Source organism: Callospermophilus lateralis, chromosome 7 (genome assembly GCF_048772815.1).
Source record: "Callospermophilus lateralis isolate mCalLat2 chromosome 7, mCalLat2.hap1, whole genome shotgun sequence".
NCBI classification, from domain to species: Eukaryota; Metazoa; Chordata; class Mammalia; order Rodentia; family Sciuridae; genus Callospermophilus; species Callospermophilus lateralis.
In genome coordinates this window covers 6,141,476-6,158,200 of record NC_135311.1, presented here as the reverse complement: position 1 = coordinate 6,158,200, position 16,725 = coordinate 6,141,476, and the positions used below count along the sequence as shown (strand labels likewise).

Genomic DNA, 16,725 nt, shown 5'->3' with positions numbered 1-16,725 from the left:
GGATTACTATTTGGCACCTAGGGGATCACATTCTGGCTTTGATAAACTCGTCATCTCTTTACATAAGTGATCAGGGCAATGCCAACGGGCAGGAGAAGGTGGTGTCTCTGAGGACAGTGCTGTCTTGCCAAGGACAGGGCCGACGTCCACTGCCAGCCAGAGGACGGGGTGACGATCTTCTCCCCCAGACCCAGTGCCTGCAGGCCAACGCAGAAGCACAGGGAACAGCATTTACAATCCCCTCCAGAGCCTGCTGGAATGTGCCATTTCTTTTTCCTGTTCATTTTTTCCCGGTCAAGTGAACACCCAGAGGATCGGGAGTGAGGAAGCAAGCCCTGCCATTCTGTGGCTCAGCAGAACCCCGCTCCTCTGCCCGAGCTCCTCCATGCTCTCCTCCAACCTGAGCAGACGAGGACCCTTATCCTGGAAACTCCTAAGGGTCTCCTGCAGGGTCACTTACACCCTGGTTGTGGGCAGACGTGTGGTCATTTTCAAAACCTCGGCATGATGGTGAACTCGTGAGCCTCCTGGTGAAAGCAAGAAAGAACCCGTGCCTTGTGCTGAGTCACCGCCTCCAGGTAGAGAGACTCAGCTGCAGAGCAGACGTGATCGCTCAGTGCCCACCCGCGTTCCCTCCAGGAGACAAGCTGGGGAAGCTGTGTGGCCTCTTCATTTGATTATCTTCAGGAAAACTCTCAGCCATGGTGCTGTGCCATATGGTCTTCTCCCCTTCTGGGCCCACGGGGCATGCAGGAGGGCAAGAGCGCCCGTGTGTGCTGAACCCTCTGTCTCCTGCTGCACTGCAAAACTAGCAAGAGACCTCTTGGTCATCCATTGGTTTAATTCCCCCGAAGCCTCAGCCCCATACAGCATTAAGGACTGGCCAGTTCTAGGAAAACTCCTTCTCTCCTTCTCTAACTCTGGAGATGACACAAGGGGCCCTGCAGACTCCTTCTTGGTGGGGACATGAAGGCTCTGCAGGTTTGGGCGTCATGGGTGGCTCGGTCTTGCTCAGCCAGAGAGCTCGAGTGGGCAGGGTCTTGCACCTTGCCTTCGAATGACCCCCGGTCCTCTTGATGTCCGCCCACAGGGTGCCGGCTGCACTGCTCTCGTGGTGGCTGTGGTGGCTCGAAAGCTGGAACTCACCAAAGCGGAGAAACACGTTCACAACTTCATGATGGACACTCAGCTCACCAAACGGGTAAGATGTCACCCCTCCCTGTCTTCACGGGGATCTCAATAACCAAAGTGGAAGCCAGTTCGAAAGAAGACGGTCAGTGGTATGGGTGAGGGCCACCCTTTGGAGTGTCGAGGGAGTCCCAGGGAGTCCCAGGCGCAGACAGACAACTTCCACACAGGGGACACACTGTCTGAACGCACCAGGCTCCTGTCTTCCGTTAAATCATTGTGCATGGCTCAGGCAACCAAATAATCTTCCTGATAATTAGATCAATAGCATACAATGATGTCCCCACCCCCTGGGCTAATGGTGCCAAATAAATCACCCAACATGATGTTTCTGTTTATGCTCAAATATTTTCATGATTCTCATTAGGAAGGGAAGTAGAGAATCTTGAAACTATATTGAAAATATATCTAAATTGAATCCCTTTTTTTTTTTTTTTTTAAGAATCACTTACTATGATCGTTCCAGTAGAGCCCATATTCCTGAATATCGTTCATCAGAACGTCACGATCCAATTTTCCCCTTTTGGGTTTTCCAGATAATGTTTCTCACTTGTACCCTATGAAAGTGGTTAAGGAGGATGAAAAACGGAAAATATGCAGAAATGGGGAGCTCATTTAGCTGCTAAAAATCTGACACCCCACTGAATTGTGAGAGAAGGGAAGGCTCATTTAGAAGAGCCAGAAATGAGCCTTGCAGGGTAACAGCAGGCCGAATGAGCTAGCAGGAGCTGTTTATTTAATGACAGCTTTTATGGAAGATTCTTTAGAACTGCAGCCTGAACCAAGGTCAGGAAGATGATTTCCTGAGACCAGAGAGAACCAAAATCCTGTGCTGGGGTCTCTGCTGCCCTAGTAACTCTGTCTCAGTTAGGACTCCCGTAGGGCAAGGGACCCATGAGCAAGCCCGTACATCAACTGGAGGTTTTGAAAGCTAGAGAAAATATTCAGTGATTAATGTTGCAAAGCAGTAAAAAATGTGTTAGAAATAGAGACAAAGGCAGGAAGGGAGAACAAAAAGAGAGCGAGAGAGTGACTGAGCAGCAGTGGGCTCTTCCAGAAGGCAGATGGGTGCAGTTGCCAAGGTCTCTCCAGTTTCTCGGCAGAATTATTTATGGCGTTCGATTGTTTGGTCTTTGATTACATTTATTGGATCCTTTGAAATGCCACCGCAGATGTTAAAAGGAACAGGGACAAGCAAATATCCCTAAACTGTTGACATACAAATGGTCGTCACGAGGTACCTCACAGCCCTGAGCGACCAGATGTACAAAAGAAAACCTTTTTTTGATGCATTAAGATGGCGGCCTTTGATGCTGTCACCATTGTAAGACATGCTGCGTTTCACATGGAGCCCTACGACGGGGTCCCTCTCCTTCGGCCCCGCTGTGATGCACTGTCAGAGGCGTGCTTGGGACTGAGGAAATTTCTAAACAACTAAAGGCGAAGATACTTGCTTCTATTAGCCTGATACTTCACTGTATTGAAACCACATACAGGAGGGAGGGGAGAGAGATTTTTTGCCCCCAAAACCTTCTCAGGAGTTATTTACCAAGGAGCATCAACAGTCTCTCTGTATATTCTAGTTTGCTTTTTGAAGCCGAGAATATACTTTGTATCTCATGTTATTACTTTGTCCTCTCCATTTTTTACCCAGTAAATCAGACACTAGAGGAAAATAAAGCCGAGGAAAACCAGCTCTCTCATATGCCAGGAAAATAAACAAATTTTTTTCTGCAATATAATTGTGGAAGGAGATGAAGTTGTGCTTGCTAATTTCAAACTTTCAGAAATAATTCTCTAAAACCCTCTTCAAGTCCACTTGCTTCTTGAAAAGTAGGACTGAAAATCAAATCCTCAAATATTTATTGCTCATCCATGAGTGCAAGGTACCTTCTTAATCGAATAACATTTCACTTTTCTGAGAACACTTGAATCTGTTGAAATGTCCCTTTAATGGCTAATATCTTTTCCCAGAGAAATAAACAACACAAAAGGGAGGGTTCCTGCAGAGAATTTCAAAGCTGGCAGGACTGGGACTTCCAAAGGTTCTCGCACATAACCTTCATTGAAATGGAGGTTTGAGGTCCCTGGCCTGCTCGGGTTTGAGCTCACTCCACGCTGCCAACTAGACAAGCCCGTCCTGCTTCCCCTGGGGATCCTGGCCTACCCTCGGTCCTCTCCAAATGGCCTTTGCATTCAGCTGGAGTGGTCCGAGGGTCAAAGAGTTGCTAGGTCCAGCCCCCGTGTAAGGTCTCAGTGAGTTCCTGGGGAAAGATCCGGGGTGGAAGGAGCCGAGAGTGACATATTGCAAACCTCTTAGGAGTAGACAATTAGTAGATTTAACAGATAAAAGCACAATCCCTTAAAAGTGCATGTGACCTTAATTCTCCAAACATCTAAGCAAAAAGAAGAAGGGATTATTGATGAGTCATAACAGTGCTCTAATTTCTCTTCTGTTAATTCATCTCCACGTCTGCCATTAGGGTGACGCCAATTTCACTGGTTGGCTGATGGGGATGCGAGAAGGTCTTGGGGCACAGGGGAAGGACTTGTTTCTGGTTTTCCTGCACCCATGGCCTTTCTCTTCCTTCACTTGTATAACTCATCAAGCCTGGTGGCAACGTCATTTCTGTATTGAATGTGATCAGCTCTTCCCACACTGACTGAGCAGCGTCACCGCCAGCCATTCTATAATTACCACTAACGCTAACCTCTGGGTTCTAGGTGATATATAAGTAAATGACACACAGAGAGACTGTGGGGTCCTGGAGCCCCATCTGTTCTCCCACTCTGGCTCCTCCATGTCGCCATCTTTGTTTTATGTAATTCAACACACATCACAGAGGTCACTTCCTGGTGTGCTCTCTTGGTGTCTCAGGGGACACCAAGATGGGTAAGAGGGAGTCCTTGCCCTTGTACTTAACTTCTGGTGACTGACTGCCCTCAGAGAACATGTCAGGGTGGGCTGCCATGGACACTCTTGGCTCTACAGGTGTCATGGAAGGGAGATTCCTACACAGGAATCTGCTGCTACTCTCCACTCAGACCAATGGGTGGACCTACCCCACGGTGTGCAGGACTGGTTCAGGATCCCCTGTCCTTATCCTTGCTGAAGGGCTCCTTGCCCCAGAGACCTAATCCACGTACACCTCCACAAAATCAATGAGTAAGACCAAACTTAGGACTTCCCTAAACCTAGTTCTCCCCCTGACTTCCCTGCTCAGCTAATGACATAGCGATCCCTCCAGGGTCCAGGCCTGAAGACCCTGAGCCAGCTCTGACTTCTCTGGGCCCTGAGCCCCGTCAGACTGAACAGTTTCTAAGCCTGATTTGACCTTGCCATAGCTGCTCCTGCACAGTGGCCTCTGGGGCTCTGCCCTTGTCCTTAAATCCACCATCTTTCTAGTCTTGTACTATCCACGAGAGCTCACTGCCTTCTCCCAGGTGAGCCCCCTTTACCACAGCTCTCCTGCACTTTGCTTCCCTGTGGATCTCAGGCTGTGCTGGAGCTCTGAGCACACCACTACCCGCTCAAACACATTTCACAGCCCCCTAGTATCTGCCTCATGGTGATAAAGAAAACTTTAATTACTGTCCCTGTTAAATGGTTATCATAGTCTTGCTAGAAAAAAAAATTTTCAGCAGGCTACTTTAAAGGTTTACTCTTTTTAGGACTAAACACTGGTCATCATTGCTGTACCAGATGTGGGAAGTCTGGCTAATGCACCCTCGATGGACAACCCACAGCTGGTTGGCCTATGCCTAGATTCTCTTTATGGCTTTAAAATCCACTAGTTAATCAATTAAACAGTTATCAGGGATGCTGATTCTTCTCAAAAGAGGACTGCAAACTTCATCTCCCACAAAGGTTCTGTCCCAGACAGATGGGGCACGGTGTATCTTTGACAGCAGTTGCAAAAACACTGTGTGGTGGAGTTGGAAGGATCCTTGGGGATGATCGGGTCCAACCCAGATGAGAACACTCAGTTCCAGACAGGGAGAGGGGAGAGGGACACCTAAGCCATGTGCAGCAAGCTGGGGCCTATCTCCGATCCAGTTTATTCTCCCGAGGGCAACAGCTCTGCAGTCAGAACCCACAGGCTTTCCAGGACAGTCACATGGTGGTTAGGGTCCCCGGCCTGGTGGAGAGAAAAACCAGTTTAACTCCAGCTAGCTGAGCACCACAGCAGTGTTAACAGGTTATGAAATCACCCGCCGTTCACTCCCAGGTTGCCATGGGGAGAGCTTCAAACTCCAACTTTGAACCACAGAAGTGTATCTCCTCCCTGCCTCTCCCCCTCCCTCCAGGCTCCTGTCAGTCCTCGGAGGTGGAGCCCTCTCCCTCCTGAGAAGGCAAGAGTGTGGAATGGAAGGTGGGGAGGAAGGAGAGGAGGTGTAAGCCGGGTATGAAAGAGAGGGCAGCCTCAGGAAGCAGCAGGAAATCTGGGGGTGACGATGAGGGAGCAGTGGGCTCAGCGGATGGGAAGGAGGGAGAGGCCCCTCTCCAGTCCTGTGTCACGGGTGTGGAGACGGGGCTGCCCGCCGGCCTTCTCAGAGCCATGGTGACCGCTGCTCAGTTAGCTTGCGTCCAGCCTGTGTAGAATGTTCTTCCCTGGGAAGTCCCTGGCCCCGTGACGGATACACTAGTGATTTCCTCCCGTGGGTCCACCAGTGGGGCTCTTGGACTCACTCTCCCAGGGCGCTCTCTGGCTGCTAAGGACATGGGGTGCCCAAGGAGAGGGCTCCTTTGACCCCCGGTCCTTCTGTTCCATGTGTTCTTCCTGCAACCCACAGCCCCTCTGGGTCCAAGTGGCAGGTCACCTTGGCAGAGAGGTGGCCCAAGAGATCCCCTGACTTGGAACGGTGTGGCCAAGGGCTCAGGAAACAGACGTGTATTCTGTTGTATTTCTTTTGTTAGGGGTCGGGGAGACCAGAGGGAAGGAAGTTGACGTGTATTGCAGGGAGAGTATAATAAAGCAGCCATGGATTGAGGAGCCTTGTAGCCTGGCTCGGTGCTCAGTGTTGTAATTATGTTCTCATTTCATCAAAACAAACCCATTTCTCAGACCAATAGAACTTGCAACACTCCAGCTCCTGGCCCACTGAAGCCTTTATTATCTGATACTATGTTACAAATTGCATTCTGTCTACTCCCTGACATATACATAGCAGTATTCCCACTACCTAGAACAGTGCCTGGCCCACTGCAGCTGCTTATTCAGTGTCCCCCAAGGGAATGAATTCAGAAAGTGAGTTCCAGAGAGTTCAGCAATGGATCCAAGGTAGAGCCAATCAGCCCAGCTACTTGTGGACTTTTTCGGGGGGGTCAGGGAAACAGTGCAGATAGCAGAGCCTGGCATATAGCAGTGCTCAGTAAATGTTAGCTGTCGCTGTCAATTTGCAAGACCTTAGTTGGACAATTTTCTCACTCAGGACCGCTAATCTGAGAGTTCTTCCTACAGTACATAGCTCATGAAGCCATCCCCCATCAGAATGAAAGCATCGATTTTGTGGGGTAGGGAATTTATGGGCTCAAAGAATACAGCCTATGTGTTTGGGGGTTGGAAGCCACATAGATGACTTTCCAAGCACGGAGGGTCCTCACCTTGAACCCATCCCAACCCGTCCAATCATGGCCAGCCTGAAACAATCCCGGCCAGTTTGCTGCTTCATCTCGAGCCCTGTGCCTCCCGCCATGCTCCCTGCATCCTGGGAGCATCTTTGGGGTCTGGAGTCCCTGTCCACTATGAGAGCCCCAGGGTACCCAAGCTGCCATCAGGAAAGGGAGTACAGAGCCCCTCAGAAGCTCAGCATGTCCCAGGAGGGGCACACGCCCTTATCTGCTCCCCACCCAGACGATGCTCTGAGCAATCAGTCAGGTGACTTGGAGAGAGGGAGACCTGGTCACAGTAGCATCAGCTGCCTACCTGGGAAAGCATAGTGCAGTTAAAAGCCTATTTCTTTTTCTCTTACAAATATTGATCTCCTTAGATTTGTGCCAGGCTGTTTGCTGGCAATTAATTTCAGTCAGCACAAAGGCTTGCATTTAACATCACTTTCCTGAATAGGCAGGGGCCTCCCGTTCAAACCCATAAAGATGACGTGGGTTGCTTTCCAGCTCCCCGGGCTGCAATGTCTTGCATTTGGGCTGAAGTTAAGTGCAGGACCCAGACTCCATGTTGTGCTGTGTTGCTAAGTGAGGGCCACAATGATTAAATCAAACAAAAACCAAACTAGTGTCCTTTCCAATTCCTTGATCCTGGGAAACAGGAAATCATTTCTTTTGTGTAATGATGCAACCCAGTCAGGTCTTCCTTCAGAACACAGGAAAACCTTAGGCATCTCTTGGACCTGGCTCTGATTTTGACTTGGCCATGAGCTAGTTTCCCATCTCTGAAACAGTTTCCTCCGGTGTGGGGTGGGCGGTTGAGTTGGATGATAACTAATACCAGTTTGGCACTTTAAAGATTCCACGTTGACTCCATTTGTCATATCATACATGGTTTTAGACCTTTTTTTTTTTTTTCTTTTTTGTACTGGGGGATTGAATCCAGGGGAGCTTTACTACTGAGCTACACCCCTAGCCCCTACACTTCTTTAAAAATTGTGAGACAGGCTCTAAATAGCTTAGGGCTTCTGTAAGTTGTTGAGAATGGCCTCACACTTGTGATCCTCCTGCCTCAGCCTCCCAAGCCGTTGGAATTAAGGCGTGCACCACAGTGCCTGGTGGCATCAGCGTCTTTATCTATAAAGTGGGGATGATATTAGTCCCTGCCAGACAGAGCGGTGGTGAGGAAGCAGTGAGTTTATGCAAAGGATGTACTCGGGCATTAGTGTTGTCCTCGGCCACACTGGCACCAGCAGCACAGGCTTGCCTGGGCCTCTGAGCAGCCCTTAAGGTAAGGACATCTTCTTCTCATCTTTTGGATAATTAAGCATTTGCTTCTAAACTGCTCAATAATTGGCGGAACCTGCAGATTTTCCCATTTCAAATGATGTACACTGACACAGCAGGCCGATGTCAGAGGTCTGTCAACTCTGACATTCCGCGGCTCTGTCAGCGTTCCAAGGGGCAACTTGAGTCTCTGGAGTCTGCTTCCTTGTAAAGCTATGGCAAGTGTTTGGTTTTTTAAGAATTTTTTTTATTTGTTCATTTTAGCTCTACATGAGAGTAGAGGGTATTTTGGCATATCGTACATACCTGGAGCATAACTTCCCATTCTTGGGGTTGTAATGATGAGGAGCTGTACGTGATGTGGTCCTGTGTTCACATATGAACATAGGAATGTGATGTCTGATTCATTCTACTGTCTTTCTCATCCCCCTCCTATTTCCCTACTTCCCCCTGTCTATTCCGGTGAACCTCCCCACCTCCTTCCTATTGTGAGTCAGCATCTTCATATCAGAAAGAACATTCAGCCTTTGGGTTTTGGGAATCGGCTTATTTTGACTAGCATGATCGTCTCCAGTGCCATCCAGTTACCGGCAGATGCCATAATTTTGTTCTTCTTTATGGCTGAGTAATATTCCTATGGCAGGGTTTTGTCCTTTGAGACTTTCCTTAGAGGCCAAGAGCCCATGGAAACTAAGAAATCACAAATCAAATCGTACCATGCCCCCTGTCCCCCAAAAGAACAGCAGTAATGTGGGCTCTGCCGGGGGAAAGACCCCTCTCGAGTGCCACCTCTTCTTCCAGAAGTCCACTGTCCACTCCAGCCTGAACAGAGCCCCAGAGACCGCCCTCTCCCTGCCTCCCCTCATTCCCTGGACGCCCACTGTCCGTGGCCTCTGCTCACCATCACCTGTTCTCTCTCAGGCAAGAAAGCACCAGAGGTGGGCAATTAAATCATTTAAAACCATTTCCACATGGATTTTCACTGAATGGAAAAAAGCAATATTTATGTCACTCAGACATTTCTGAGAAGACTTAGCTGTTCTTTTAAAAACACCGCTTCAGCGCCAAAGAAAAATAGAACCCAGCCTCAGTAATAAATTTTGAAGCATGCACACACAAAAGTCATCAGGCTGCAACACCATGTCCTGGAGGCGGCCTCCCCACACGTCTCGGCGCTTAACAACGTCCCATCTGTCGGTGTCAGGCTGGAGAAGCGGGACTGTGTTCTCCGATTTTATTAAGATCCTGGCTGGCTGGTCACCTGGTTTCTTGAGGCTGGCCTACTTGCTTCAGGGCCCCGGGCCCGTGGACCCGTGCCCGTTTGCATGGCTGACAGCAATGGAGACGGTTAATCAAAAATCTGTTTAGCTTGTGGTTAATAAGGGTTGTTTCCTCTTGCTCTTGTTACTAATTGCTGAAGATGTCTGTGTTTGGATTAAAACTTTGTCCCTTGCCATCTGGATGCCATTGATATGTCTCAGTTCAGTCGTGAGCCGGGTGATATCAGTGGTTTCCATGTCAACGGATGACAGCGTCATATGTGGAAACGTGTGACTGCAGAGCCCTGCGGAGGAGCCAGCCAGGGGGGAGGCAGCTCCCGCTTCACACCTAAACATCTTCACTGACTTCAGACATGGCTTTGAAATTATTTCCGTTTTCTGCCGATGACATTTACACGTAAAATCACCGTGTAAATGGTTTGGGCCACTTAGGAAAGGAAACAGTGGGCTTACTGATACCTCCAGCTCCAGTGGGTGGGTTGGGGGGACACTTCCTCAAAGAGGCCTTTCTAAACCTCCAACCGATAGGAAATCTGTTTATTCTCTGAATCCAAGAAATGGGCCCCCCACACTCTATGGAACTCTCAGGTCGGATGTGGCACTGTGCCCGCCAGGTCAGCAATGGCCCATACTTATCCATTCGGAGGTCCCCGGGCCTCAAGGTCTCACCGCGGCGGGTCTGCCTAAATATAGCAGCAGCAGCAGCAGTTGAGAGGCAGCACTGAAGTAATTAAGAAGGAAAAGAGAAACGCCTCTCAACTCCAAGCGGCAGCCTACTGTGTCCAGTTCAGGGTTAATAAGAGACGAATTTTAATCATTTTATGTTCTCAGAGTTCCATGGTCTTGATAAGAAAATAGATCGCTGCGGAATTGTTTTCCTAGGAGGCCCACGGTGGCAACCGACGTGAAAACACATTACGTGAACCTGGGAAAAGGAACCTGATAGCAGCCTGTTTTGTTTCTTTTGCTTCAGATCAAGAATGCTGCAGCCAACGTCCTTCGGGAAACGTGGCTGATCTATAAACACACCAAGCTGCTCAAGAAGATTGACCACGCCAAAGTCAGGAAGCACCAGAGGAAATTCCTCCAAGCGATCCACCAGTGAGTCCCAGGGCAGCTCCGCCCTCGGGGGGTGGGGGACCTGCAGCTCCGCTGGCATCCTCTCCTACCTCGGAGGCCCACGAGACACCCGTCTGTTCCATTCCACAGCACCAGGGTGGGACTGGCTCCAACCAGGCGTCTGTCCATTTACTGCTGCTGCCGGGCAGTGGGCAGGCTGCTGGGAGGGTGAAGGAGCAAGAGTCGCCCTCTCTCTCTCTCTCTCTCTCTCTCTCTCTCTCTCTCTCACTCACTCACACACAGTGCATTGTTGAGAAGAGGGCATTCAGAGTGAAAAATACAGCATCAGCAAGGGCTTACAAGCACAGGATTGATCTGAACACGGCCAGAAAACTCAGGTCACGGAGTCAGGAGTTTTCCGGGGGGGGGGCCTGACAACCCTTTGATTCTATCGGCAGTTCCCCATGCTCAAGGTCCCCATGCTCAGACGAGATGACAGAGCCGTGGAATCCACCAGCGAGGCTAAACCTTGACATGAACTTGAAACGTTTTTCTGTCCGACTCTCCCCCACAGACTGAGGAGCGTCAAGATGGAGCAGAGGAAGCTGAGTGACCAGGCCAACACGCTGGTGGACCTGTCCAAGGTGAGTGGCGGAGTCCAGAGGCATCCTGGAGCTCCAAGTTGCTGGCTTTAGACTTCTCAGGTGTGTCTGGGAAGACCTGGCGATGTCCAAAGTCCACTGCGCAGGACAAAATAAGCAAGATTTAAGTTTTGGACGTTTGCAGCCCACCTGTAGGGGTTTTTGTTTGTTTGGTTTGGGACCAGGGGTTAAACCCAGGGGCACTTACCTACCAAGCCATATCCCCCAGCCCTTTTTATACATTATTCTGAGATAGGGTCTTGCTAAGTTGCTGAGGCTGGCTTTGAACTTTGTGATCTCCTGCCTCAGCCCCCTGAGCCACTGAGATTATAGGCCCCACGCCACGGCACCCAGTCATCTTCTTGACTTTTAAAGCTTGGTGTTTGTTTCTTAAAAGGCTCAGGTTTGTCTAATTAGCTGACCTACTAAGTCTTTTCTGTGGGTTGTTTTAGTAGCTGCCATTGAGGGGCTCCTAAGAAAGAGTTCAGGTCACCCAGGGGCAAAACATGTTAACAAGAACCAAATAGGTGTAATGGCCTGGGTCACACCTAAGACCTTTCCAGCTTTCTGTTATTTTCGGGGACTCATTTCCCTTGCATCTTCCAGTCTTTACAGTCCAGTATTTCTTGCCCCAAATTGGTGGTACATTTCTCTATTTCCCAAGATGCAATCAACAGTGAATATAAAGATTCCCCCCAAAAAAGAGAGCCCTCTTTTGAGAGCTCAAGGCCTTAAGGCTTGATATCACATTGCCATTCCATGTTTCAGACACTGAACTGCTATAAATACTATGAAGAAGCTCCCTCTTGCATTTCACCAAAGTAGAGAAAGCCAGGCCCCACGTGGGCAGAGCTGGGAGCATGCACCATTGTGGACGGGTCCCTCTAACCCCCCTCCCACTGCCTTCTGATAGGAATTATATACCAAGAGTACCGCCCAGGGCCAGGCTGGCAGAACATTCCAGCAGATGTCAATTATCATAATGGAACACATTTCCTGGGAGAGCAAGAGAGACTCCCTTGGGCAAACTAAGCAACTTTTTAAAAGTGGGGGGAGCAATCAGAAATGACTGGTTGTTGGGCCACGGGCAGGCACCCTGTTAGATAGAGGGATCAGGCCAAAGAAAGGATCTCCTGAGCCTGCAAGGGCTTCTATCAGAGAGTAAGTGACTTGGCACAGCTGGGAGAAGTCGACAGGGCTGCGGACCTCTGGGGGTGGTGTTCAGATGGAGTGGGGGATTCCTGAGAGGCTGGGTATGGGGAGGAAGAGAACAGAACAGCGATGTGCAGGAGAGAACCACACCCCCAGCCCAGGGGGATGTGTTGGTTAACACTCTTGGGTTCTAGGGTTAGGATTGTAACTCAGTGGTAGTGTGCTTGCCTCGCATGCATGAGGCCCTGGGTTTGATCCTCAGAACCACATAAAAATAAACAAATAAAAATAAAGATATTGTGTCCATCTACAACTAAAAAAAATTTTTTTTGAGTACCTTGGGTTCAAATATTAGAAACCAAACTCATTGAAACTAAGTTGAAAACTGGAAGAATCTACTCTAAGGATATAAGAGCCTCATTCTAGGCAGAACCTCAAAGCAGGCATGTGGTCAGAGAGGAACTGCCTAGAACCATACCTGGGAAGCTCTTGGGGGGCATCTCCTTATGCCATCTTTGTGTGTGGGTGCTGGGGATTGAACCCAGGGCCTTGTGCGTGCTAGGTAAGCACTCTACCAGCTGAGCTACACCTCAGCCCAATACCATCTCTTGACTCTATCTATTCAAGTGTCTCTTTTCAATTCTGTCTCTCTCTCCCATTCCACCTCCTACCTCCATGGCAGACTACAGTAGGCCACCAATTCAGACAGTCTGTGTTACAGTTTTAGCCACAGGTCAAGATTAAGTAGCCTCCTATTTGTCTTAAGTCTGAATTCTCAGAAGAGATGCTGATTGGCCAGTTTGAGTCATGTGCCCACCTTGCACCCATCAACTATGGTCAGGAGGAGGATCAGGTCAGGCCAGCCTACTCTGTGAGCTTCAGGAACAGTCCAGTGAGATTCCCCAGGACGTTCCTTCTCGGAGCAGCAATGTCACCCACCTCACCTCTCACCTGGAAGGACACACTGTGACTGATCTCCTCCAGGAATATTAGGTAAACCAGCTTGGAAGCCTGCCTTTCTGCAGTGCCACCCACAGCCACCCTACAGAGGGGTGGGGCCCACGAGCAGACTGTGTGAAGCACAAACCTCGTGAGTTAGAAAGATGCTCTTGTGAGTTCATAACCTGGAGAGCAAGTTACCTGGAAAAGAGAGCCCTCAGGAAAGAGTTAAGGGGAGAATCTGCAGAGCCACGGGTGTGTGTGTGTGTGTGTGTGTGTGTGCGCGCGCGTGTGGTGGGGGGATGCCCAGAAGGCCTGGGGAGGAGGTGGATCTGACATCCATCCAGTCTTTGTCTTTTCCTCCCAGGAGATGCCCAAGGTCCTGGCAGCAGCTTAGCATATTTCACATTGGTCGGTGTTTGCCCTGGCATCCTGTCACCAAGCAACGGAACAGGAGAGGGCAATCTGATGCCGGCCCGCTCCCCTTTCTTTCTTTGTGCTTCACCCCCATCCCCCGACTCACCACCTTCACAGCCCTGCCCTTCAGGCCTCCCTAGATTAAAGATGTGCTGCGCGGCCTCCAAATCTTATTTCCTATATTGAATAGCTACCTTATACGGAGACAGAGCAGGGAGGTTCTGGGCTCTTTACCCGATTGCTTTAATTTCTTCCATTGAAATTTAAAAATAATTCCTACTATCTGAAGCTCAGGTGATCAAATAAGATAATACCTGTAAAAATGCTGTGTAAACTCTAAAGGTTTTTGCAAATGGTAGTGCTGATTCTGAATGTAGATGAGGAAACCAGGATCTGAGAAACAAAGCAGCTGTCCCAAGGTCAGGCAGGGTGCCAGGGCTGGGGCTGAAACCCAGGGCTTGGACTGTGAGTCCAGAGCTCATCAGGGCGCCCCAGCAGTCACAGGCATCAGTGGTTTGTATATTCTGGGAAGAAAATGCACACTGAGAAGGTTCTGTGAATGTTAATTAATGGGGGAAGTACTTTCACTTCTAAAGTCGCCCTTTCCTCTGAGGGCGTCAGGGATACAGTGTCCTGCTCTGGCAGGGGCATCGCTAACTGAGAGCAAAGCTGTCTTCATGCCACCAAGGGCAGCTCCTCCCTGTGCAGCCCGGCAAACTCCAACTGGCAAGGGTTCACTGCATTTCCAATCCCCTCTCCCTACTCCTCACTGGCTCATCATATTATGCCACCTTCTTTAACTCCTCTGTTTTTCTCTCCCCTTGTTTCCTACTCCTTGGGCCCCTGGGGACACCAGTGGTTTCTACATCCTTCTGGAGTAACCAGACACAAAAGGTGAAATAGGATCCGGGCATCACTGGCAGGTCACCAGAATCCCAAGGAGCCCTAGCCCCTGGGGGAAGGGGGATTGTGGGAGGGGTGACACTGCCAGCCTGGCCATCTGTCATTGCTGCCACAGAACACCTGGAAGTGTGAAGACACTTGGGAATCTTGCTCCCAAGTCGGATGTCCAGAGCCAGGACGGCATTTGTTATTTGCAGGATGAAATCTGGCTGTCACGTAGACTAGATTAACATGGGACCATGGGATAGCTGGGGAAGGATCGCTGGTAACTGGTGGGGTCCTTGGAACACTGGGAGACAGTCTTGGGTGCAGAAGGGCTACTGGGGAGCAGCACCCAGGTGGAGAGGCCCTTCAGGGACGTCCCCAAACAGGCAGCATGGACTGGGTATTTGTGCCCCCTCCTGGGCTGGCTGGGGAAGGGCCAGCCCTCAGATGGTGGCTCCTTTTATAAGGAAACCAAGGTTGAGAGAGGTTAAGTGGCCAGAGGTTGCCATGTTCCTGAGCTGCATTCTTGCACTTGAACCCTGGCCTGCTAATTGTAAAACTATGACAACAGCCGTTTCCACTTCTGCGTCTTCTCTTTAGTCATTAAATGCCAGCAGCCACAGAAGCTGAGAGCGTGGGTCTCGGTAAGAATATGGGGACAGTTTAGAGGTGCACTCTGTATAAGGGGGAAGAAAAGTGCTATTTCTTTTCCTTCATATGTATTTTCTATTAAAAATTTTATAATTAGCTGCTGGGCACAGAGGTGCACATCTGTAATCCCAGGAAATCTGGAAGCTGAGGCAGAAAGATCTCAAGTTTGCTGCCTAGCCTGGACAAGTTGGTGAGACCCTATCTCAAAATAGGAAATAAAAAGAGCTGGGGATGTAGCTCAGTGGTAGAGCACCTCTGGGTTCAATCCCCAGCTCCCCAGTACAGGGACACATACACACACACACACACACACACACACACACAATGAATGCTCATTACTGTTGTAACAGGGAACAAATGTGCCCACCCCAGCCTTCCCCTTGGTTGGAAGGAACCGGTCTCTCCTTCCTTGGCCACGTCAGAGACGGCTGGGCTGCAGGCCACTCCTGCTGCAAGGTGCAGGGGTCTCCCTTGTCCCATGGCCGTTCCTCCGTGCCCACGGCCATCTCCCCCCTCTGGTTCTCTCTCCGCACAGATGCAGAATGTCATGTACGACTTGATCACGGAGCTCAACGACCGCAGCGAGGACTTGGAGAAGCAGATCGGCAGCCTGGAGAGTAAGCTGGAGCACCTCACGGCCAGCTTCAACTCCCTGCCCCTGCTCATCGCAGACACCCTGCGCCAGCAGCAGCAGCAGCTCCTGACGGCCATCCTGGAGGCCCGGGGCGTCAGCGTGGCCGTGGGCACCACGCACGCCCCGCTCTCCGACAGCCCGATCGGGGTCAGCTCCACCTCCTTCCCGACCCCCTACACAAGTTCAAGCAGTTGCTAAATAAAACTCCCCTCTCCGGAAGCGTTACCCATAGGTCTTAAGATGCAAATCCACTCTGTCCTGGTCGCTTTGCCATCGCGGAACTCGGAGACCAGGGAGCGGAAAGAAGAGACGGAGCTCATAGCTGACTCGCCCACTCGTGCTTGGTTCGAAATGCCTTGAAACCAGAAATCTAATCTCTGTTGAGGTGCCTCTACTTGGGAGCGGGACGAGGAGAGGACAGGAAGCGACGCCTCTGGCGGGGCCCTGGCTGCAGAGTTGGTGGAGAACAGAATCCACGCTCAATCTCAGGTCTTCACGTGGGGGTGGGGGGGGCAGGGGCGCGGAGCAGCCACCGTGAAGCCAGGCCAGAAGAGGGGCCGCTGGGAGGCGGGTGGGGCAGGCTTGGGGATGGGTCCCTCCCGGGGACCTGGAGCATGCCTCTCTCCTTCCGTCTAGAAAGCCTTGGGTGACAAAAAGTAAGAGAGCTGCCCACAACTTGCCAAAACAGACATACCCAGTTTAGACTGAAAAAAAGGTTAATAGTGAGAACTGCACGCACGCACACACACACACAAATACAAATTAAAAGCCAGATTTTTCCATCCAACATAAATACCTATATAAGCCTGGGTGTTTGTACCTGCACACACACACACACACACACACACACACACACACAATTTCCCACACCCCACATTCAGTCCAAGTCCTTTCTTGTTTGAACTTCACCCAAATACAAAGGGACCTGATATTGTCCCCTGCACACAGTAGGCACTCTCTTAATGAGTTGAGTGGGTTTGA

The 16,725-nt window shown here is 50.2% G+C and overlaps 1 protein-coding gene across 2 annotated transcripts in view; it reads left to right on the top strand.

The window, feature by feature from the left end:
• Kcnn3 (potassium calcium-activated channel subfamily N member 3) overlaps positions 1 to 16,227 on the top strand; it is a 151,004-nt gene extending 134,777 nt beyond the window's left edge. For both annotated transcript variants that reach the window (XM_076861357.1, XM_076861358.1), the window contains exons 5-8: positions 1,091 to 1,201; positions 10,337 to 10,464; positions 10,997 to 11,066; positions 15,646 to 16,227. In XM_076861357.1, the coding sequence (XP_076717472.1) occupies positions 1,091 to 1,201; positions 10,337 to 10,464; positions 10,997 to 11,066; positions 15,646 to 15,942 (606 nt within the window). In that variant the 3' untranslated portion in view covers positions 15,943 to 16,227. The remainder of the gene's footprint in view (positions 1 to 1,090; positions 1,202 to 10,336; positions 10,465 to 10,996; positions 11,067 to 15,645) is intronic.
• The last annotated feature ends 498 nt before the right edge of the window (positions 16,228 to 16,725 follow it).